The sequence below is a fragment of the Nycticebus coucang genome, chromosome 9 (assembly GCF_027406575.1).
Source record: "Nycticebus coucang isolate mNycCou1 chromosome 9, mNycCou1.pri, whole genome shotgun sequence".
NCBI lineage: Eukaryota > Metazoa > Chordata > Mammalia > Primates > Lorisidae > Nycticebus > Nycticebus coucang.
The window spans coordinates 80,471,092-80,496,322 of NC_069788.1; the positions used below are offsets into that span (position 1 = coordinate 80,471,092).

The following is a 25,231-nucleotide window of genomic DNA, read 5'->3' on the forward strand; positions in this document are numbered from 1 at the left end:
GGCTGAAGCCTGTCCACAGTGTCACTTGGCACCCATACCTCCATGGGAACCAGACCTCTGGTTTGTAGCAGAAAGTTCCTGAAGGGGGACAGCTGGAAGTGGGAGTTGATGTATTATTCAGAAATGGGACAGTGTGGGATACAGTAGGACTCTCTTCTCAATGTGTTAGAGAAAGACTGGGAAGGATAGCCTGTAGTTTGTCCATGGCTCTAAACCACACCCTCCCCTCCGTGCTCTGCTGTTTTGTGTTTTTGTTTTTTTTTTTTTTTTTTTTGTAGAGACAGAGTCTCACTCTATGGCCCTCGGTAGAGTGCCATGGCATCACACAGCTCACAGCAACCTCCAACTCCTGGGCTCAAGCGATTCTCTTGCTTCAGCCTCCCAAGCAGCTGGGACTATAGGCGCCCGCCACAACGCCCGGCTACCCTTTGGTTGCAGTTCAGCCGGGGCCGGGTTCGAACCCGCCACCCTCGGAACATGGGGCCGGCGCCTTACGAACTGAGCCACAGGCGCCGCCCCCGTGCTCTGCTGTTTTTAGCCATAGTTACAATGGCTTCCAGAAAAGGCACTGGGGGGGTGGGGGGTGGGGGTGACTGGAGCTGCTTCTCAGTCCTGAGTCTGACTCTTTTTTGAAAATGTTGCTGCCTTGGGGTTTGGAAGGAAAATGGGTAGTGACAGTCCCAACACAGAAGTGGCCCCAGGGTCCATCAACTCTTCCATCTGGCAACTATCTCAGTTGGTGGTCTAGGGACCACCTGCCCATCTAAGAAGCTATGCCTTAGTCTTTGCCCTAAGCTTCCAGTGGTCTTCTGCCTCGAAAGCCTTTTGTCATGACTTCCTGCACACATTAAAATACAACATACAGGTATGATTTGGATGTTTGGCCTCTCCAAATATCATGTTGAGATTTGATCCTAGCGTTGGAGGTGGGGCCTGGTGGGAGGTGTTTGGGTCATGGGACCAGATCCCTCAAGAAGGGCTTGCTGCCTTCCCTGTGGTAATGAGCGAGGGCTGGTTGTTTAAAGGAGCCTGGCACTGCCTCCTCCCTCCTTTGCTCCTCCTCTTGCCATGTGACAACTGCTGCACCTTTGCCTTCTGTTTTGATTAGGAGCTCCCTAAAGCCCTCACCAGAAGCCAATGCAGGCAAGATGCTTGTCATACAGTCTGTAGGACTGTGAGCTAAATAAACATCTTTTTATAAACTACTCAGCCTCAGGTATTTATAAACAACGCAAAAGAGACACATTTATTGGTATTTTATTTTTTTATTTCAGATTGATGTGAGGGTACAAATAATTGCATTACATTGTTTGCATTTCTTAGATATGGTTCAAGTTGTAGTTGAGCCTTTACCCAGGGGGTGTGTTGTATACCTTTATGTAGTGCAAGTTAGGTGAGAGTTCACCATTGCCCCTCCCTCCTCCTTATTTCTTTTCTCTTTTCTCCTTTCCCCCACTTGAATTTAATTGTGTTTTTTTTCCTCCTGTGGGCATGAAGATTAGTAGTATTTTAAATACAGAGGCATAGTGCCCAGATAACCCTTGGAGATATTCAAATGGCCAGTAGTTGAATACCCCTAGAAGGAATAAGGAAAGAGGCACAAAATCTTCTCAGAGTTAACCAGTGTCAAAGATCCCTAGCGAGGGACTTCTATACCTATTTAGTAGGGAATTATTGGCAGGCAAGTCCTATTTTATATAAAACTCTTGTCACTTCATTCCTGCCAACTTGATTCCTTGAGCACCTGTTGGTGGCTATTCTCACGCCTCCTTACTGTCTCTCCAATTTGTGCCTAGTCTTTCTCAAGCCACTTGGGAAATTTTTTGAGCCTCAAGCTTGGGTAGAATGCCGTGGCATCACAGCTCATAGCAACCTCTAACTCCTGGGCTTAAGAGATTCTCCTGCCTCCGCCTCCCAAGTAGCTGGGACTACAGGCACCTGCCACAACGCCCGGCTATTTTTTTTTTTGGTTATAGCCAGAATACAAAAAGAAATGAAAGAATTTTTATCTCATATTATTATAGGAACTTCAATTAACACAAAATCTTTAAGTCTTAGAGAAAAAAATCAAAATGAAAATACCTGCTGAATGTATTGTTTTCACTAATAAAACTACTGTTCTGACAGTGAATGAGTGCATAATTCATATTTAAATAAATCCCAATTAAATTTACTTCAGAGGAACAAACTCTTTATACATTGTATACAAGGGATGCCAAAAGGGAAAAATCTGTATTAACATTGTAATACTCATTATATACTGATAATGCTTGTTATTTTGTATTACTTACAATTGCAGAAGTCAAATGGGACTTGAGCATTACAATATTAATATGGTGTTTCCTTTCTTTCTTTCTTTTTTTTTTTTTTGAGACAGAGCCTCAAGCTCTTGCCCTGGGTAGAGTCCCGTGACATCACAGCTCACAGCAACCTCCAACTCCTGGGCTCAAGCGATTTTCCTGCCTCCACCTCCCAAGTAGCTGGTTTCCTTAAACAATTGCTGACATGGTGAATTTATTTTTCGACTGATACAGTGTCACACAGATAGGTGTGAAAACTTACATTCATGATAGGGAGTGTGAAATAAGCACAAGTTTGGAAGCAGACAGCAAATCACTGATCCTCAGTTTTCTCTTCTGTAAAAAGAGGACAGTAACATCTACCTTACAGAGCTGGTTGATCTGAGAATTAATTGTGACAATTTGCATGAATCAGGTACTGTATCTGTCATTTAATATCTAGTAGCTTGCTGGTTCTCAGCAAAAACATCATTTAAATCATTGTCATTGGCTTGGCGCCTATGCACAGTGGTTATAGCACCGCCACATACACCCAGGCTGGCAGGTTCGAAAACAGCCCAGGCCAGCTAAACAACAATGACAACTGCAACCAAAAAATAGTCAGGCATTGTGGGGGCCACCTGTAGTCCCAGCTACTTGGGAGGCTGAGGCAAGAGAATCGCTTAAGCCCAAGAGTTTGAGGTTGCTGTGAGCTGTGACGCCACAGTACTCTACTGAGGGCAACAGAGTGAGACTCTGTCTCCAAAAAATAAATAAATAAGTCCTTGCCATTTATACTTGTTTTAGGGAGGGGTTTTGTAACTTATCAAAGTCCATTCTTTATGTAAATTTTATTGAGGTATATTCAGAAAAGCTCCTAAATTGTAGGTGTATAGCACAGTGAATGTCTACAAAATGCATCTCATACCAGTACCCAGATAAGAAGCAACAGCAGCCATGCCTAGAAGCCTTGTGTGTCCATCACTCCCTCCCCCAGGTGGCCACCCCTTCCTTTCCATAGTGCCATCCAATAGTCTGTGCTGCAGTGGTAGAATATTTTATAAACTGTACTTTTCAGCCACTGGCCACATGTGGCTGTTGAGCGCCTGAAATGTGGCTGGGTGTTTTTAAAGGACTAAATGCTTAATTTGGGTTTTTTTTTTGAGACTGGATCTTCTCTGGTGTATAGACTGGAGTGCAGTGGTGGTGTCATAGCTCACGGGAAGCTCTGACTCCTGGACTTCAGTGATCTTCCTGTCTCTGCCTCCCAAGTAGCTAGGACTACAGGCATATACTACCATGCCTGGCTAATTTTTTTTTCTTCCTTTTTTTTTTATTAAGTCATTTGTAGGTCATAAATACATTTATGCCATTATGGGATTCAATGTGTTGATTGTTTGTACAAATTGGAGTGCTTACATCCTACTAATCAACACTACTTCACCTCATTTACCCAATTACAGCATTAAGACATTTGTGTTCTACACCTGATAGATCCAACTTGTACTTGCAATATGCTCCATAGGTGTGGTCCCCCAACTAACCCTCCCTCTATCGGCCCATTCTTTTTTTTTTTTCTTTTTGAGACAGTTTTACTCTGTCACTCTGGGTAGAGTTCTGTGGCAGCATAGCTCACAGGAACTCTTGGGCTTGAGTAATCCTTACCCCAGTCTCTTGAGTAGCTGTGACTACAGGTATACCCTAGGTTTGTTTTTTCTTTCTATTTTGGTAGAGACAGGATCTTTCTCTTGCTCAAGCTGGTCTTAAACTCCTGAGCTCAAGCAATCCATCTGCCTTGGCCTCCCATGAGCCACTGTGCTTAGCCATGCCTAGCTAATTTTTAATTTTTTTATAGAGACAGAGACTTAACTGTGTTGCCCAAGCTGGTCTCAACTCCTAGCCTCAAGCCATCCTTCCCCCTTGGCCTGCCAAAGTGAGCCACTGTGCTGGCTGAATTCTTTATTTCATGTAACTTAATGTGAATCTGAATAGCTGTATGTGGCTAGAGGTTATTATATTAGATGGTAAAATTCAAAGCATTAATTAGCTTTGCTTCTTTTTAAATATTGTTATATATAATTATACTGTATATTTTTAAGTTTCTTTTTAAATACTGTTTAAAATAATTTCAAACATAGACAAAAGTTGTAAGAACGCCTATGTACCTTTATCCAGATTTCTCTATTGTTAACATTTGTCCCATTTTATCATTTATATCCATGCAATGTGTGTACGCAGTTTTTTTTTCCTGATCCATGTAAGAGTAAATTGTACATATCAACCACATCATCTCTCAATGCTTACTCCTCCTCCTTAATCTTACCATCTATATTCAAATTTTGTTCATTGACCCAGGGGCATCACTCACAGTATTTCCTTCTCAGAAGTACAGACAGATGGAATCTAGGATCATATGTTGCATTTAGTTCTTATGTCTTTTCAATTAATCTCTTAATCTGGAATAGTTCCTCATCCTTTCTTTGTCTTTTTTGACATTGATACGTTTGAAGAACATTGACTGTTTGAGGAATTTAGCATCCCATGCTGGCACACTTCTCAATTTGGGTTGGTTGGATGTTTCCTCAGGCTAGATTGAGATGATGCATTCATTCCCTGTTAAGAATGTGTGTATATAAATGTATGTTCTTCTTCGGGTTTTATGCCTAGAGCTATGCAGTGTCCATCTGCCCCACTGTGGTGATCAAATAGATAACCCAGTTAAAATTTTGCTAGAATTTTCTATGGTGGGCAGCGCCTGTGGCTCCGTGAGTAGGGTGCCGGCCCCATATACCAAGGGTGGCAGGTTCAAACTCCGCCCCGGCCAAATTGCAACAAAAAAAAATAGCCAGGCCTTGTGACAGGCACCTGTAGTCCCAGCTACTCAGGAGGCTAAGGCAAGAGAACCGCCTAAGCCCAGGAGTTGGAGGTTGCTGTGACCTGTGTGACGCCACGGCACTCTACCGAGGGCAATAAAGTGAGACTGTCTCTACAAAAAAAAAAAAGAATTTTCTATGGTAAGTAATTTTTTCTCTATGAGGAGATACTTGAAGATCATGCATATGTCCTCTTCTTCTTCAAAAATGTCCTCCCTAGATTTAGTGTTCATTGACACTTATTGCCTAGACCTGTCTTTGCATGGTTGCAGAATGATGATTTCCAAACTCCAGGCCCTCTTTAAAGACCAGTCATCAGGCAACTTAAATACAGGGGTCCTGGCTCAGCGCCTGTAGCTCAGCGGCTAGGGGTGCCAGCCACATACACTGGAGCTGGCAGTTTCAAGTCCAGCCTGCGCCTGCCAAACAACAATGACAACTACAACAAAAAAATAGCCAGGCGTTGTGGCAGGGGCCTGTAGTCCCAGCTACTTGGGAGGCTGAGGCAAGAGAATCGTTTAAGCCCAAGAGTTGGAGGATGCTGTGAGCTGTGATGCCATGGCACTCTACCCAGGGCAGCATAGTGAGACTCTGTCTCAAAAATAATAATAATAAATAAATAAATACAAGGGTCCTTTTTTCTCCCAGGGTTTATAATTTGCTATTGTCTTTATTATGTTTGGGTTCAGATTGTCCCATTCTTGGCATTCTTCCTGCCTCTGGTGTTTATGATGTATCCTCATCAGTTTTTGAGAGTGCCTTTAGTTTCCGGCTCATCTGGTACTTCTGCGCCCCAATTCAGTTACTTCTCTTCTGGAGCTCCAGTTCTTTTAGTGAGGAATGGTTTTAAAAACCAAGTTCTGGGTGCTGGGAGTGCTCATTCATTACTTACAGGGGCGTCTACTTGAAGGCCCCTCAAGGGAAAAAGTTAGTGAAATATAGGTATATGCGCCCACACATTGATGTACCCATACATCTACCTGTAGTGTTAACTTCCTGGCTTCTCCTATTCCATATTTTTGCCTCCCCCCTACTAACATTTCTGGTTCCCAGCAACAGTAGCGTGTTGATTCAATTTGCTCTGACCTATAACATATCTAAAATAGCTTTAGAATCTCTCTGCCCATATGACTACAAAATCTACTGAGAAGAAAGAGCTCGGAATTTGTTTGCAGTTCTCCCCAGGTTACTGGTACCCTATCTCTCACCTCCACGACTTCAGATTCAGTGTTCATAAGTTATTTGGATTTTTGTTTTGCTTTTACTATTCCATGATCCCCTCAGTGTTGTTATTTATTTGAAATACAGTTGGGTTCACTTGTTCTAATCAGTTTTCTGTTTTTAGGCTTCCCTTCCTTCCTTCGTTTTTTTTTGTTAAAGACAGAGTCTCACTCAGTGGCCCTGGGTAGAGTGCCATGACCTCATAGCTCACAGCAACCTCAAATTCCTGGTCTTAAACAATCCTCTTGCTTCAGCTTCCTGAGTAGCTGGGACTGTAGGCAAGCACCACCATACCCGGCTAATTTTTCTGTTTTTGGTAGAGATGAGTTCTTATTCTTGCTCAGGCTGATCTCAAACTTCTGAGCTCAAACAATCCACCCGCCTCAGCCTCCCATAGTTTTAGGATTACATGCATGAGCCACAGCACCTGACCCCTTCCATCTTTGTTGACTTAATTTTATTGTATATGTATGTAGAACATTAGCATTCTTCTAAAACACCAAAACTTTACAAAGATATACTAGGAAAAGTGTCACTCCTTCCCTATCCCATCTACTTCATTCCCCATATCCATGGTAAACAGGAAGCCTCTGTCTTCTTCTTTATCATCCCGTGTCTGTGTATGATAAGCAAATGTTTTATTTCTCCTTTTTTAGATAAAAGCTAGTGTACTAAATTGCTAAATTTTTGCATTTAGTGTTTTTTTTTATTTATATTTGCATAGTACTCTGTTATATGTAACTGCCAAAACTCAACAAGTCTCCTGTGAGTGGACAGTTAGGTAGTTTCCAGTATTTTGAGATTATAAAGAAAGTCACGTAATAAATTATGTTTTTGTATTGTTTGTGTCTTTAAGGTAAATTCCTAGAAGTGGGATTACTGGGTCAAAAGAGGCAGAAAATACATAAATACCTTTATTAGACATGAAGATACCCCTCCTTAGGGATTACCTTTTTGTATTCCCACCAGCAGAATGGGTAGTGCAGGCTTAAACTTTTGGATTTTTCATACAGTTATTTTCTTTTTCATTTTCCTTATGAGTTGAATATCATTTTTATATCTTTGTGTACCTGTATGAGTTGTTTATTTCATGTGTTTTACCCATTCTTCTGTAGGGTTTCTGGCTTTTTTCCTTCACTTGTTAAAGAAGGATTTATCTTTTATCTGTGTGATACATGTCACAAATATTTTTTCTCAGTTTGCCCTTTGTTTTTCAACTTATTGTAATTTTTTGGCATGCAGGTTTAAAAATTATTTTTAATATAATCAGATATATTAGTTTTTTTCTTTTATTACATATGGACTTTGAATCATAATTAGAAATCCTTTGTTTACCCCCAGAGAAAAAGAAAATCCAATTTTTGTTTTACTTTTTTACTCATATAGTTTTATTTTTAGATATGGACCTTGGACTCATTTGGAGTTTATTCTTATATATGGCACAAAGAATGGGTATGATTTTATCTTTAAACGCTTTTCTGGTTATCACAACACCAACACTGAAGCTATGTTTGCACCAGTGATACGATAGCACCCATTGAAACCATCTTTGCCCCAGTGATTCAAGATGCCATCTTTATCATAGACTCGGTTTCTTTTGTTCCGTTGCCTTCCTACACCTCTCCACATACTCACCATAGTGCTGTAATTATGGAGGCTTTGCAATGGGCATTGAAATCTTGCAGGGCTAATCCCCCATCACACCTCACTGTTTCTCCCCAGTGCTCTCCTGGCTGTTTTCATGTGTTTGTTTTTCCATATGGTCTTCAATATCTTGTCTGCCTTCAGTAAACAGGACATTGATTTTTTTTTTTATTTCAAAATAATTATAAATAGCTCAGGCTCCGTAAGCTAGGATTTTTTATTTTTTAATCTGATGGGCCCTTTCCAGTCTATAGATTCAAGTCTTTTTTATTTCTGGGAAGTTCTCTTGAATTTAGTTCCAAATATTGGTTATGTTTTATTTTGATTTCTTCAGGGACTCCAGTGATGTTTATATTAGGCTTTCTTTGCCTGTGTTCCATTTCATTCACCAACTACTTTCTCCCTCTTTACTACTTTCTTTATCTCATGTTATTTTTCTAAATCTTTTCCTCCCTTTCTTCAGTCTTTAATTAGATTTTCATTTGGATTTATTCTTCTTTGGACATCTTACAATTTAGTCTTCATTTCTGATAAAGTTTTTATCTTTTTCTATTTCTTCCCTGCGTTAAAGAATTCTTCATTTCTTCATGTTTTTGTTTAGTTTCTTTCTTAGTTCTGGGGGGTTTTGTGGTTCTTTTTTAATTCTGTATGGGATTTTGTGTTTTCTTTTTCAGATTTCAGAATATTTATTTGAGGATACATATTTCTGTTTGGAGAGTTTTCTTTTGCTTTGTCATTGTTTCTGTTTTTTGGTGAGAATTGTCATCTTTTACTGAATTTGTTTTTGAGATTCATCCATGTTGTTGGAAGTCATTGGTCCTCCCGTTGGCTTTCGTTGAGGTGCAGCATTCCATCACATGAATATAGCCCAATTTCTTTATAGCCCAATTTGTTTATCCATTCTCTCAAAGGTGGACATTTAAGATTGTTTCTACCTTTTGGCTGTTATGAGTAGTGCTTCTAGGAACATACTTACTTGTACTTGTCTTTTGACAGACATCTTTGTTTGCTTTTAAAGTTTTATGTCCCCTTTCATACCATTCACATAAGCTCATTCTGCCAGGAAAGAGGGCTAGTGCTCTAAATGCCTTGGCCACACACACAAGTGTTTGGAAATATGTAGAAAGGTAGTTAAGAAAATGGCTTTAGGGCGGTGCCTGTGGCTCAGTGAGTAGGGCGCTGGCCCCATATACCGAGAGTGGTGGGTTGAAACCTGGTCCCGGCCAAACTGCAACAAAAAATAGCCGGGTGTTGTGGTGGGCGCCTGTAGTCCCAGCTACTCGGGAGACTGAGGCAAGAGAATCGCCCAAGTCCAGGAGTTGGAGGTTGCTGTGAGCTGTGTGAGGCCAGGGCACTCTACTGAGGGCAATAAAGTGAGACTCTGTCTCTACAAAGAAAAAAAGACTTTAGTGAGAGTGACTTGTGTTTACTTTCTTGCTCTACCACTTGCTGCTGTATAACTTTTGACAGATCTCTCTACTTTCTTGTCTTCGTGCCTAAAATACAATTTGGTGGTATATGGTGGTTTGTAGCAGTCTCGCCCCCAATCTTCACCTGACTTTCTTACTTCATTAAGTGTCTACTCAAGTCACTTTTTCAATGGTAACAGCCACCTTCTATGCACCTCACTCTGTCCCTTTACCTTGTTTTGTATTTCTTCCTGGAACTTAGCATATAGATTATACTCTGAGATGACATTGCATATTTATGTATCTGTGTATTTGTTTTCTGACACCTCAGCTTGTGTGCAAATGCACTGTTCTTGAGCCCACATGGCTTAACAGTGCCTGGCACAAAGGAGGTGCTCAGGAAGCATTTGTTAGCTGGGTGGAAAGATAGACAGGAATAGAATTTGGTCTGTCCAGGTTAATGAGTGGCTGTGGTAACGACTGCTGCTGTCATACAGACTGAGCCATCACACAGGCATTTTTACTAGATTTTTCATGGATAATATTAGCATTTTCTGAGCTGATATACTGGTTAAGGGCTTTGACTGACCTATTGTGTTGCATGGAAATGGTTAATTTATGTATTTATTTTACTAACAGAGACATTAAGCCTGACAATGTCCTTTTGGATGCGAATGGTCATATTCGCCTGGCTGACTTTGGATCATGTTTGAAGATGAATGATGATGGAACTGTAGGTATTTTTGTTGGAGATTTTCCACTTAGTTTTGGGTTTGGCTTGTAGTTAGAAAGGGCTTGAATTTAAGCATAAACTCTTAAGTTTGTTAATGTAAATTAAGAAAGTAAATCCCTTTGGGAGACAGTAGAAATTTTCTAGTCTGGGAACTTTTTTTTAAATTTAGTATCATCTTTATTGCTTTCTGTGTTCACAAAAATAATATGTATGCCTTCCAAAAATGAGGAGTTGACAACTCTCCTTAAATCCCCACACAACTAAGGGCATGCTGACACTACAGCAAATGGGGGCCACTCTTGGGTTCTTCCTTAAAATGCTCCGTCCACGCTGGTCAGACGGGCAGACAATAACTGTATAATTGTACATTCTCACTTTTGTTTGGGGCAGGTAACTTCCTGTCAGTCAGTTGTTTTCTCTTTATGGGTTCTTGATACTTAGGGTATGTCGGGGCCAGGTGACATTCCCACTGCAGAATAGGAGGTTGCTCCTGGATTGGCTGGGGCCTCAGGCTGCTGTGGTCTTAACACTACAGTCATACCACTGTGTGCTGAGTGGCTTGAAGGGGCCAGTCAGCAGCTGCTTCTGGCAAACTGTACTTACTGCACTAGGAATGCTCTGTCTCTCCTGTGGCCACTGTCACAATTTTATTCTTACACATTTGGGAGTTTATTCTTCCTTAAAACCTATACTTACTAAAAAACCTAACATAAAATATTTCTCTAAAAGAGAGCAGTCCCTTCATTTCTTGTTAGTAAGTCTTTAGGCAACAGTAAAAGAACCCATAAAACTGGCCTCAGTTGAGAGAGTTTTAAAAGGCTTGAAGTGATTTGCTCACTTTTCTTCCCACAAAACCAGTCTTCTTGTGTTTAGAAGTCTTGGCCACCAGCTATCCTTAAATGCAACCTCCCAGTGACTAGAATGGATCTGAGCTAGACTGGGTTACCCTGCTTACTGCATATCACCCCCATCATGGTGGACACTTACCAGGAGTTACTGTCCAACATGCCCAGTCATCCCACACCCACATTAGAACTCCTGTGGGCAGGGCAGTATACAGTACAGAGAAGTGGCTGATCACATGATCAGGGCAGACTCCCATACTGCTTCATGGAGACTGAGCAATTCTCACCACTGTTGGCTTCAGGTGCTGCTGGTACCTGTGGCTATTTTCTCTGAGGGGGCCCAGGGGAGAGGCTGGTCTTTCCCCAGACAGATCTGTGATTGTTCTCTCTCTGGTTCCTGCCTGACCCTCAGTCTTCTAGACTGAGCAGCGTCGGGGGTGGCTCTGTGTGTTCCAGAAGATGTTTCCCCAATTAACTAGTTTCCTCTTACTTCCTCTGTGATAATGGATGTCCTTGCTGATGACAGCTTTCTGGAGAGCTGTTGCTTGTGTTCAGGCATGTGCCTGCTAATGGTAATAGCTGAGGGTTTGTTTACTTCCTCCAGGGAAGTAAAGGCCGGGGAGAGAGTTGGGGGAGGGGTGGTAGGGATGGTCTTAGCTTTCTTGTTCCTTGTCCAGGAAATGCCTAAGTACCTAGCTAATGCCTAAGCACCCAGTTAATGCCTAGACCACCTTCTAGGTGTTCCCATGTGGGAGACCACAAGGTGGGTTGTAAGTGAGGATCCTTAGCATCTCTTGGGGGCTTGTTGGAAATCTTGGGCCCCACCCACAGTCTCCATTCTAACAAGAGGTTCCTTAACAAGAGTCTGTATGTACTGCAGGTAATAAAAGTCAGAAAGCTGGCCTGAGCACATATGGTCCCCAGACCACCCTGGGAGCAGTGATGGAGATTGTGAGACATGCCAACCTCAGGGACTTTGAGAAGGTGCAGTTTGTGGGGCCATGGTAGGCATTTGTGCATTGAGAAAGAGGCCACGTTTGTGATAGTCTCATGCATTCTGGGAACTGCTCAATGTTTAACACTGCAAGAGATTTATTTGCATTGAATTTTGAATTATTAGGCTCTTAAATCATGATCATTCACCAGTTTTATTCCACGATTATCTTATATATTTCCTGCTGCCCCTATATTTTAGAGAAAGTAGTTAGAAATAAGTGGTTAGAGATGCTCTTGGGTTTCCTTTCAGCACCTCCTTCTCCCCTAAGGTTCAGTCCTCTGTGGCCGTGGGCACACCCGACTACATCTCACCGGAGATTCTGCAGGCGATGGAGGACGGCATGGGCAAATACGGGCCTGAGTGTGACTGGTGGTCCTTGGGTGTCTGCATGTATGAGATGCTCTATGGAGAAACACCATTTTATGCAGAGTCACTCGTGGAGACCTATGGGAAGATCATGAACCATGAAGTAAGATAAGTTTTACATCCCTGTTTCTTTCTGGTACCTGGCTCAGACCTTTAGGTAAAGAGGAAGCCCACATAGAGGGAGGGCAATCCATTAGGGAGCTTATAAGGCAGTTCAGGAAGAGACGATGGGGTTTAGACCAGGCCAGAGAGAGAGTCAGGAGGTGGGATCAGCACTAGGCGCTGACACAGGAGATGTGGGCATGGGTAGAGGAGAAACTTCAAGGGTGTCATGAAGGTCCCATGTTGAAGGGTGCTGGGGTCACTGAGGTCACACTCCCTAGGGGAGGAACAGGTTTCTGTAGACAAGATGTAGATATCTACATTGCCTAAGAGGGGCACCTTAGGATAGCCAGGGGGCAGGTCCAGTTGGGCTCTTTGACTGTGCTTCTAGATTTATCAATTAGAGGCTAACTTTGATTTTTAAATCTGTTCCCCAGAAATCAGCTATTGTAAGTGATCACATGGCCCCATCCTTTCTTAATGCTGTTTCGTCCCTCCTCTCCTCTCCTCTCCTCTTCTGAGCTGTTCATTTTCTCACTTCAATATTGTTTTCTAACCATTGTTTTCTCCTTTTTTTGAGACAGAGTCTCACTCTGTCACTCTGAGTAGTGCGCTGTGGTATCTTAGCTCTCACAGCAACCTCATACTCCTGAGCTCAAGTGATCCTGTTACCTCAGCTTCCCAAGTAGCTGGGACTACGGGCACCTGCCATGCCACCTGGCTAGTTTTTTCTATTTTTAGTAGAGACAGGATCTCACTTTTGCTCAGGCTGGTCTCAAACTCATGATCTCAAGCAGTCTGCCCATCTCAGCCTCCCAGTGTGCTAGGATTACAGGCATGAGCCACAACACCTGGGCTGTTTTCTTTTTTATTATTTTCTCTTCTAATATTTTTTCATTTTTTATTCTTCTTAGTGAAATAGGTCAATTCCACTGTCTACCAGGATGCTTATAGCATTTTCTTCTGCCTGCTTTGTCTCTCACACATGCACACATCCCAGAAGTTGTATGCTAACCGGTCCTCCAGCTGATGTTTCCCACTATTTGCTTATGTGGAGAATGAATTAATACTAAAGTGGTAAATGGCTTTCCATTTAACTCCAAACCAGAGCAAAAGTTATACTGCTCAAAAATGTTTTTCCCAAGGTGAAAATGTTTTTTTCACTTATGAATTCATATATATTCCCTATAAAAACTTGACAGTTCACAAGTATATAACAGTAGATGGTGAAAATCACTCCATCTACTTCTTAGTGACAAATTTTGTTAAGGTTAGTCCTAACAATGAGGATTTAGTTAATATTGAGAGCCCTCCTGCTGTTGTGTGCTGATCATTTGCAGCACACAAAGTAGGTAATATTGTTTCTTTTTGTGGATTTGCTGTCTTTTTGCTATAGACAGCAAATAGTGGCTCAAATCTCAGGCCCACTATACAATGCTGATTGTATGGCCTTAGCTGGCTTAAACTCTGGGGGAGGGAGTATGTGCGTGCGCGCGCGCGTGTGTGTGTGTGTGTTTAGCTACTTGGCATTGCATTACGTATAAACAGCGTTTTGATAGCTTTATTTTGGCATCTTTCTGTATCAACACACGGAGTTGTACCTTTCTTCTTGTGTGTGTGTATACTGTATCTTTCTTTAACAAATCCATGTTTTGATGGGCCTTTAGGTAATTTGTAGTTTCCTTGGTCAAAATATGCAGTCACAAATGTGTTTTGCTTTCTCTTTGTGACTGTGTAGAATAAACTTCCAGAGGTGTGCTGTAGATCTGGCAGCACATACTCTGAAGAGGCTGTGCCTATTTCCATTCCCACCACGGCATTTTATCAACATTCTTTGCCACCTTGATGGGTGAAAATTTCTCATTGTTTTGATTTATGTGTAGTAAGGTAACAAGTCTGCCATGAATAAAGCCAAAAAGACTGATAGTTTTCTTTTTTGCCTTTCTGGAATTAAAATTCATTAGCTTTGGTTCGCATTTAGTTACCATGAACTATGGTAACAGAATTACTGTTGCTTTGAGCAGTTGTTTGTACTTTGTTTCCTGTAATGTCTACACATCTTAAATTTTTCTGAATGTGTCTGCTTATCCACTCATTCCTCTTCTCCCCAATCCCTAGGAACGATTTCAGTTCCCATCCCACGTCACAGATGTGTCAGAAGAAGCAAAAGACCTCATTCAGAGACTGATCTGCAGCAGAGAGCGTCGGTTGGGGCAGAATGGAATAGAGGATTTCAAAAAGCACGCATTTTTTGAAGGTCTTAATTGGGAAAATATACGAAACCTAGAAGCACCTTATATTCCCGATGTGAGCAGTCCTTCTGACACATCTAACTTTGATGTGGATGATGATGTCCTGAGAAATACTGTAAGTGTAGATTTTTTTGTTGTTGTTTTCAATATTTTTTTCATAGTGGGTCTGAATATTAGGAGTGTTGTGTTGTTGGTGTGGCTTATCAAGTTAATAAATCTTAGAACTGTACTGATTTATTTTAAAATTTAGCACTTGTATCAAGACACAGTATACTTTTTATTTCAGCCTTTAGTTTGGTCCCTAGTGTCCCTTTTAAAAAATTCTAGTTACTCAGTCCAAGTAAAGTTGAATTAAACAGGCCTTTTATTTTTGAACTCATCAGAAATATTTTTGGGCATGGCACCTCCTCAGCAGCCAGGGCGCCAGCCACATACACCGGAGCTAGCAGGTTCAGACCTGGCTCAGGCCTGCCAAACAACAATGAAAACTACTACAACACCAAATAGCCAAGCATTGTGGCAGGCGCCTGTAGTCCCAACTACTTGGGAGGATGAGGCAAAAGAATCGCTTAAGCCCAAGAGTTTGAGGTTGCTGTGAGCTGTGATGCCACAGCTCTCTAGTGAGGGTGACATAGTATGACTCTGTCTCAAAAAAAAAGAAAGAAAGAAAAATATTTTTTGCTTTTATTTCATGATACTGAAAGCAGTGTCACATACGTTATTATATAGAGCTTCACTATAGCCCTGGCAGCACTTAGGCTTGACCTACAGTCTGGTGAATAGTGTGTCAGCCTCTTAGTTTCTGGTCTGTTTCTCTGCATCTGAGAGTACATTAAATCTTTCTACCATTATAGGTCTTACTGTCTACCTTTATGTTTCTTTATACAGAAGAAGTTCAGGAACCACAAGAATGCTAACCGATTTTATGTCTTTGCACTGAAATTTAAGATTATGGAATTTCAAGTTAGGTACAACTGTGGAACTTGTCTGCTATTCTGGTGTGGTCTGGCAGGACCCCTTTGTCAAAAGTACTTCGGGGCGGCGCCTGTGGCTCAGTGAGTGGGGCGCCGGCCCCATATGCCGAGGGTGGCGGGTTCAGACCCAGCCCCGGCCAAACTGCAACAACAACAACAACAAAAAAAAAATAGCTGGGCGTTGTGGCGGGCGCCTGTGGTCCCAGCTGCTCGGGAGGCTGAGGCAGGAGAATCGCGTAAGCCCAAGAGTTAGAGGTTGCTGTGAGCCGTGTGACGCCACGGCACTCTACCCAAGGGCAGTACAGTGAGACTCTGTTGGGCGGCGCCTGAGGCTCAAAGGGATAGGGTGCCAGTCCCATATGCTGGAGGTGGTGGGTTCAAACCCAGCCTTGGCTAAAAACCACACACACAAAAAAAAAAAAGTACCTTCGGTCCTGGAGAGTTTTGTTTATATCTTGTAAAATTATTTTGTGACTTGGTTTGAGTATAGAGAAAATGAGGTTTAACCAAGTAAAAGAAAAATCTTCTTTATTACTTCTTTTTTGTTGTTGTTTCTAAAGAGACAGGGTCTCTCTTTATTGCCTAGGCTGGAATGCAGTGGTACATCATAGCTCCTTGTAACCTCCAACTCTTGGGCTCAAGTGATCCTTCTGCCTAAACTTCCTGAGTAGCTGAGACTATAATAAGCATGCACCAGCATGCCTGGCTAATTTTTATTTCTTATAGAGATAAGGTCTTCCTGTGTTGCCCAGGCTGGTCTCAAAGTCCTGGTTTTAAGCAGTCCTTCCAAAGCACTGGAATTACAGGCATGAGCCACCCTGCCTAGCTATTACTCCTTAGTTTAGAAAATTTCCCCTCCTAAAATAGTGTCATTTGCTCTATATGTTTTTTATCCCTCAGAACCTCTTAAAAATGAATGATTATGGGGCAGCGCCTGTGGCTCAGTCCGTAAGGCGCCGGCCCCATATACCGAGGGTGGCGGGTTCAAACCCTGCCCCGGCTTAACTGCAACCAAAAAATAGCTGGGCGCTGTGGCGGGCGCCTGTAGTTCCAGCTACTCCGGAGGCTGAGGCAAAAGAATCGCTTAAGCCCAGGAGTTGGAGGTTGCTGTGAGCTGTGTGAGGCCACGGCACTCTACCGAGGACTGTAAAGTGAGACTCTGTCTCTATTAAAAAAAAAATGAATGATTATGACCTTGGGAAAACTTCTAGGAAACAGAGGTTCTTAGGAGAAACTGTTAAGTACCCCAGGTACTTCATGAAAGACTTAAATCTGTTTGCATTTAATATTTGCCTTGATGGCTCCACATTCAGACTAAGAGCTGAACTTTAAGTCAGCACGGAGAAAAGACTGAGGAAAGTATTATCATTACTGAAAGGATTTTTTTCCTAGACTCCAAAGAAACTATTTCCACATTAAAATTTCCCTGATAAATAACTTTGGTTATTTTTGTAATAAAGAAAGATCCTCAAACAGAAAAATAAAGTTGGTATAAACTTATTTATCTAAGATAGTCTACCTTTGAGTTCCAAATTTTCCCTCTGCCTTGGGCCTCTGCTCTGACTCCTCAGAGGGGCTTCACCTGTCTATGGCATTACAAAGTTTGAAAATCACTAGCCATTTTGGCCTGTGCTGTTATCATCAAAGTTAGTGCATTTATCCTCTTAACTACATTGTATCTACAATGAATAGAGCCAGGAGTGAGAAATACAGAATTGCTTAATACTGTGCTTCCCTGAAGATGATGCCAGGGAATCAGCATTCTCCAAGGCCACACTATTCTGTCCACTGCCCTCCTGTCAATATGACTATAATTCTTTCCTCTTTTTCCCTGTTTGTTTGAACACAGATTTCATTTGTGTTGTATGTGTTCTTATGCAGGAAATATTACCTCCTGGTTCTCATACAGGCTTTTCTGGATTACATTTGCCATTCATTGGTTTTACATTTACAACGGAAAGGTATGTCTAGATTTATCATTCCTCAGGCCGTTCCTTGGGGTAGGAACGGTTCTTGAGAGAATACTTCTGTGCATGTGCATGCTTGTGCCAGGAGGGATGGGAAGGCTTTGCTCAAAGGTGTTAGGTGGTTTTTTGTCCTTACAAAATGCATATCTGATGACTGCAGGTGATGATGTATATCAGGATTGGCAAACTTTTTCTGTAGAGCTTCAAGTAGTAAATAATTTAGGTTTTGTGGTCTCTGTTGTGTATTTTTTTTCCCTGCAACCCTTTAAAAATGTTTAAACCATTCTGAGCTCATGGGTGATACAAAAATGGGTCATGGGCAGGCCAACAGCTTCGGCAGGATTGGTTCTGATGGCAGAATTAGTGGCCAGGGCCAAGAGCAACAGTTTCCATGCATGCTCATCTGAAAGCCACCTTTTATTAGCGGACTCTGCTTGCTTTTGCAAGCATCTTAGCCTCGGGTCCATAGTTTCCAATAGTGGGACCAGAGTACAGTCCCTGACACAATGAGAAATCTGAAGAACTCAGAGTACATGCCCAGGGTGGCTCCAGCCCCATGGGCACAAGGCCAACATTTTTGTCTGTCACCCTCTGTCCTGAATGGGCCACTTTTGCAAAGTCGTATTCTACCACAATTTTAAAAGGAAAGTGAGCCTGAGAGGAGAGGGACCAGGAGGAAGGCAGGTGAAATAAGACAAATGAAACCTGCATAATGGCTGAAGTAAAGTCACAGAATTTGCTTTTCAGAATCTTCTGGGTGTCTGGTACTTGAATTGAAAATTGCTTTAGGAGAGGGATACTTCTGCTTGAGCTTATATAAAATCTCTTTTGATGTGAGATACCATGGTTAGATAGCATTTCAGCCATAGCAATAGTGGGTGCTTTCTAGCCCACAGGAAGCATTCTACGTGGACGTATTGACACAGATGTTCTTGACCCCTTGCTGAGTGCTTGTTGCCTTTGTAGGTCCTGGGCCTACCTTCCAAGGCTCTAGATTGAGATTGGGGCAGGGATCTCCTCCAGTGACAGGCCCCATAGGCTGGAATGGCCCAGCACTCTCAGACCACCTTTAAAGAGGTATTAACTGGCCTTTTTATAAACAGTATGTGCACTAGGTGCTTTTATTAGACTTAGTGTAAGAGCTCTAAAAACATTTTCCTGTTATCACTGTCTATAAAGAGCTAAGGAGAACTTAATAACATGTAAAACAATCTAAGAATTAGACTATTAAGTAAGAGGGCCATCTTTAGCTTTAGTCTGTGCCATGGTATTTATGTCATTAAGTAATTGGTCCTTGATGAGTGGCTTGGCCATGCTGGCCAAAGTGCTAGGATTTGCAGTTTAGTCTGTAGGGGAAGAAGATGAGCCTGCAAGGTTGAAGGAGCTGTCCTGGGTTGCTCAGCCAGTTACTGGCTGAGCCAGGACACCCTTGATGGCTTGTGCAGCCCTAGTCATACTACTCTCTCCAGCCAAAGGTCAGTGCTGCCCTTTAAGCCTCAGCCATTGTGCAGAATGCCTTCTGTGTTTGCATTTCTAGATAAGCATCAGTGGTGATACTACAACTTCTATTTCCCCTCCTTTGCAGAGACATTTTCTCTAGCTAGACTTAGGGAATGTGTTTTCATTGTCTATTGGTCATCAAGGCACTTAGAGTAAGGAAGGCTCTTGTCTAACTTTGGCTCCATAAACAATAAATTCTTCTCACAGATATTATTGTTTGCCAGTTAAAAAAGACAATATTTCATCTCAGGAAGTTTTTAAATACTAATGAAATCACTGTACATTCTCAGCAGATCAGAAAGTCTGTTGCTTTATTTCACAGCTGTTTTTCTGATCGAGGCTCTCTGAAGAGCATAATGCAGTCTAACACATTAACCAAAGATGAGGATGTGCAGCGAGATCTAGAGAATAGCCTGCAGATTGAAGCGTATGAAAGAAGGATACGCCGTCTGGAACAGGAGAAGCTAGAGCTGAGCAGAAAGCTGCAAGGTGAGAGGCACAGCTGGCTCTCTGCAGGGCAGAGGCCACTGCCACAGGCCTATCTTGCACTCAGCTTTGTCTCTCTACCTCAGAGTCCACCCAGACTGTGCAGTCCCTTCATGGTTCCACGCGGGCCCTGGGCAATTCAAACCGAGATAAAGAAATTAAAAAGCTAAATGAAGAAATTGAACGTTTGAAGAATAAAATAGCAGGTAAATGTTTTAAAGTATAGCTTCTTTAGTCTGTATTGGGCATTATCTTTTAAATGGAAATTTTCAGAGTCCTTTTTATAAGATGGAAAAGCAGAAAAAAAACCTTAAACTTTAGCAAACCTACTTAAGAGTTCTGATATTTTGTTAGTATATACGAAATTATTTTCCCAACTTGCTTAGTTCTAATAATACATGTGTATATATGTTTGTTTTTGTTTTTGAGGCAGGGCCTCTGTGTTGCCCAAGCTAGAGTACAGTGGCATTATCAGAGCTCAATGCCACCTCAAACTCCTAGGATTAAGCAATTCTCCTGCCTTAGCCTCCCAAGTAGCTGGTACTTCAGGCATGAGTCACCACACCCAGTTAATTTTGGTTGATCTTGAACTCCTGACCTCAAGTGATCCTCCCATCATGGCCTCCCAAAGTGCTGAGAGTACAGGCATGAGCCACCACACCTAGCCCCTAATCATATAATTTTATAGTTAAAATCAATTCCCAATATTTTATCCATAAGCTCTCAGGCAATTTTATATTTCTTTATCTTAATTTTTCTTTTCTTAACTCTGGGGCAGAGTTGCTAGATCTTCTTTCTTTCTAAAGTTTTCATTAGTGTCTGTGCCTACTTATCAGTATTGTAGGTGCTAGACTACTGTTACCACCTTTATTGTGTGGTTCCTGGCCTATCAAGTCTCCCTAAAGACTCAAATCACTTTTGAGCCCTCACTCTTAATTTCAGATGGTTTGGCCCTGCAGTTACCTCATCTATAAATCAGTTTGAATCTGTTACCTTCTGTCCATTTCCTATGTGGAACGTCATCATCCTGATCCAGAATATTCCTTTGATTAAGTTGGTTATCCACTAATACCTTTATTATACACTGAGAAAGATCCAAGCACTGTGCTAGGTCACACGGTTTACAGAGACTAAAGCAGATGGGTATGTGTCACCTAAGGGCTCATAGTCCTTGGAGAAGAGAGCTGTCAAACAGATGGCCAAATTAAAGTATGGTGAGCCCTCTCACTACCAGTAGGTGAGTGTCTGTGCCTGTGAAACTGTGTATGTGTGTACATGCACGTGTGTGAGTGTGTGAGAGAGAAAGTTTAAAAAACCTCTGAATGAAAAAGATTGTGAATTATTAAGTAATTTTCTATCAGTACGTCAGCAAACATAAAGTTCCCAGATGATATCACTGCACAGAAAGGAACATAATTTATTTCCTCCATTGCTCAGACTCATGTAGGCTTGAACGACAACTTGAGGACACAGTGGCACTTCGCCAAGAGCGGGAGGATTCCACGCAGCGGCTGAGGGGGCTGGAGAAGCAGTACCGCACGATGCGGCAGGAGAAGGAGGACCTTCACAAGGTGGGCGGTCTGGGTGCTGTGAGAGGTTTACGTGACTTTTTGAAGTTTTGTATGCTTGAGTTTGTGCATATGTTCGAAGACCTCTTTGAACTTGTGTGTGGCCTGTCTCTGTGCTAAATGTGGGACACAAGGGCAGGCCTAGCTTCAGGGTCTAAGCTGCACCCAGTGGATGCACAGCCCCCAAGCAGCATCTCTCCCATTCCCCAGTGAGGACGTGCAGTCCACAGGGCATCATAGCATCTACAGTGACACATGCTGTGTCTGTCACCAAGGTTTTCCCCCCTCCAACTCCCCTATACCCCTGCAGCAACCTCTGTCCTCTGCTCTCAGAAGGGACTTCTTAGTGGTAATAGGGAACTGCAAAGGAGACCATTTGTTAAGATTTAGGCGATTCCCTTCCTCATAACTCTTTTATAAGTTGATTTTCAGTAAGATACTTGAAGCTTGTGCGGAATCACCAGTGTATTAATACCACAATTGTGTTCTAATGTTTTCTAAAATACATTCATTTATGTACTTGATCTGGCAGTTGTGGTAATTCTCGCTGCTCTGGGCCCAGATCTGTCAGCTTGCTCTAGATCTTGTCACTTCCAGTCTTAGACCAGCAGGAGTGACAGTGACTGAACAGCCAGATTGTTGACCACTGGCTTCAGGGAAGCTAAGGCTGTCAGTGCAACCAGTGGTAAGGCCCAGGTGTAGCTGTGTACCTGGCGGGACAGCCAGCTTCCATACCTTAGTCTAGTGAAGGGCTAGCTGGTCAATGATTATTTTTATACAGTTCTTCACTTTGATTCAAATCCTTAGGATTCCTGTGTATACATGTCCTTTTCTATTTCTGCTGTTTAACTAGATTGAGTACCCAAGTTTGTGCTTCATCCACCTCTGCGAGTGTATAGATGATACTGGGAAGAAGCTGACAATTAATGGGACCAGGCATTCTGTGAGCAGGCTACTACTCCATGTGGTTTCAGGGTCTTTCCTAGTGTGCACCTAGTGCTTAGCACCTGAGCCCAAGTGGTCTTCCTAGGTGCATGTGTGTCTGGAGTGGAGCAGAGCAAAGGGCTTTTTCCAAGGTCAGTTCTTAGATCTATGGCTCTAATCTGTACCCAGCACTGGCTATCACTTTTAACTCTTTTATGTGGTGTAACACTGACCTTCCAGCCCTCTAAATCTTTTGTTAATTAAATATAAAACATTTATAACATCTGTAATCTTTTCATTCAGCAATTAGTTGAAGCTTCAGAGCGATTGAAATCCCAAGCTAAAGAACTCAAAGATGCCCATCAGCAGCGAAAACTGGCCCTACAAGAGTTCTCAGAACTCAATGAGCGCATGGCAGAACTCCGCTCTCAGAAGCAGAAAGTGTCCCGCCAACTCCGGGACAAAGAGGAGGAGATGGAGGTGGCCATGCAGAAAATTGACTCAATGCGTCAGGAAATCCGCAAATCTGAGAAGTTCAGGAAAGAGGTACCTTTTTGGATGTATCAGAGATTGTATTGATTAGACTTTCATATAATCTTAATAAAACATCTTGGAAGGGCAGTGCCTGTGGCTCCGTGCGTAGCGCACCAGCCCCATATACCAAGGGTGGAGGGTTTGAATCTGGCCCCGGCCAAACTGCAACAAAAAATAGCCGGGTGTTGTGGTGGGCATCTGTAGTCCCAGCCCAGGAGTTGAAGGTTGCCATGAGTTGTGACGCCACGGCACTCTACCGAGGGTGAGAAAATGAGACTCTGTCTCTATAAAAAAAAAAAAAAAAATCTTTGAAAACTTGGACTGCATTACATAAATTACCTTAAAATAAATCTTAAACTTTACGTGAAGCCACATAAATTGATCTGCCAAAGCATTTATTTTGTAATTGTCTTCCATCAAAATCTATTTGTGCATTTTCTTTTTTTTTTTAAGACAGGGTCTCACTCTGTCACCCAAGCTGGAGTTCAGTGATGCAATCATAGTTCACTGCAGCCTAAACTCTTGGGCTAGGAGTGTCCAACCTGCCACATGCCAATTATTTAAGGCCTGTTTTGCTTATCTGTGGTATTAGATATTACAGAAATTATGCACAGACCTTTTTATTTACTCATCAGCTTTCATTAGTGTTAAAATTTATGGCCCAATACGACTCTTCTTCCAATGTTCAGCAGGGGGGAAAAGGGTTGGCCATCTCTAGCTTAAGTGCTTTTCCTGCCTCAGCCTAAATAACTAGGAGTATAGGCCCAGCCTGGTCTCTAACTCTTATCTTCAAGTGATCCTCCTGCCAAAGCCTCCCAAAGTGCTGGGATTAAAAGCATGAGTCACAGTGTCCAGCCTATTTTTGAAATTACTAAAAGATGTTCCTATAGTGCTAATTATCAAAATTCCCTTTTAAATAAACAAAAGTTTTCTCTGTCATGACGTGATAGAGCATGGCTTGAGTAGACGTCAACACCTATAGTCCATGTGGGGTAGGCAGAAGTACAAGAACAAATCTCAGCCTAATGTACTTCAAGTTAGTTTCTTCAGAACAGCGGTTCTGTAACTTCTGGTTTTAGCCCTCCTTTAGAAATTGTGGAGGACCGCAAAGAGCTTTTCTTATTGTGGTTATAACTCTTAATATGTATTTCTCTTATTAGTAGAAGTTAAAACTGAGAATTTTTTCCATTACAATGATAAACCCATTATACTATATTAACATAAATAACATTTTTTATAAAAAGTAGCTATTTCTAAAACAATTTAGTGAGAAGAGAGAGTGGCATTTATTTTTTTTTACATATTTGTACTTTGTAGTAACTGGCTTTATAGAAAACACCTGGGTTCTCATATATGTTTCTTATATTCAATCTGTTATGCTATTTTGGAAAAATATTATAGACCTGGCTGGTAGCTCACATCTGTAATGCTAATACTCTGGGAGCCTGAGGCAGGTGGAGTGCCTGAGCTCAAGTGTCTAAGACCAGCCTAAGCAAGATCGAGATCCCATCTCTACTAAGAATAGAAAAATTAACTGGGCATCATGGCAGGCACCTATAATTCCAGATACTCAGTAGGCTGAGGCAGAAAAATGAATCACTTAAACCCAAGAGTTTGAGATTGCTGTGAGCTAGGCTGACACCAGTGTACTCCAGCCCGGACAATAGTATGAGACTCTGTCTTTTAAAAAAAAAAAAAAGGATATTATATGTGAAGAAAACCTGGCTCCTGAAGCTAGGGGTTTCAGACCTCCCTCACAGGATCTTTCATTTCGAGATCTGCTGTGCCAGATTTCTAAATGCTCTTCTGTTAATAGATGATTAACAGATCTGTTAACTGATCTGTTAATATTTTAAGCAATGCTTAAAATAAAATTTTATTAGTATTTATTTGATAACAGCAAATTCACAGCATGCTCACAGCAAATCTCAATCTCTTCTTTCACCTTGAGGGCTCTTTGTTATTTAGCCTCAAAATACCTATTTGTTTTCTCTTAGTTTATTTTGCAACTCAAATTTTGCAGCCAAGCACAACTCAAATTAATGAGCTTCCTAATTAGGAATTACCATTCCAGATATTGATGAAATGATACAGTGTGGATACCTGCCTTGGAATGATCTGAGCATAAGAATGTAGAGGAAGCCATTCTGGTGCAGCATGTGGCCTCAATCCTGTGCTCTCTTTTTGTGCATGTTTCAAATTGTCCTAATAAAAAAATCCACATTCTGGGCGGCGCCTGTGGCTCAGTCGGTAAGGCGCCGGCCCCATATACCAAGGGTGGCGGGTTCAAACCCAGCCCCAGCCAAACTGCAACCAAAAAATAGCCGGGCATTGTGGCAGGCGCCTGTAGTCCCAGCTACTCGGGAGACTGAGGCAAGAGAATCACTTAAGCCCAGGAGTTGGAGGTTGCTGTGAGCTGTGTGAGGCCACGGCATTCTACCGCGGGCCATAAAGTGAGACTCTGTCTCTATAAAAAAAAAAAAAAAGAAAAAAATCCACATTCTATAGATATCAGAACCACTTGATTTCATAAGTCAGTATCTTTTCTTAAAAGTTC

At 41.9% G+C, this 25,231-nt stretch overlaps 1 protein-coding gene across 4 annotated transcripts in view; it reads left to right on the plus strand.

Annotated features, from left to right (window-relative positions):
* Positions 1 to 25,231, plus strand: part of CDC42BPB (CDC42 binding protein kinase beta) — a 161,894-nt gene that overhangs the window by 89,874 nt on the left and 46,789 nt on the right. For all 4 annotated transcript variants that reach the window (XM_053601241.1, XM_053601238.1, XM_053601240.1 and 1 more), the window contains exons 6-13: positions 10,066 to 10,159; positions 12,270 to 12,470; positions 14,588 to 14,836; positions 17,577 to 17,656; positions 19,485 to 19,651; positions 19,735 to 19,854; positions 21,086 to 21,219; positions 22,444 to 22,686. In XM_053601241.1, the coding sequence (XP_053457216.1) occupies positions 10,066 to 10,159; positions 12,270 to 12,470; positions 14,588 to 14,836; positions 17,577 to 17,656; positions 19,485 to 19,651; positions 19,735 to 19,854; positions 21,086 to 21,219; positions 22,444 to 22,686 (1,288 nt within the window). The remainder of the gene's footprint in view (positions 1 to 10,065; positions 10,160 to 12,269; positions 12,471 to 14,587; positions 14,837 to 17,576; positions 17,657 to 19,484; positions 19,652 to 19,734; positions 19,855 to 21,085; positions 21,220 to 22,443; positions 22,687 to 25,231) is intronic.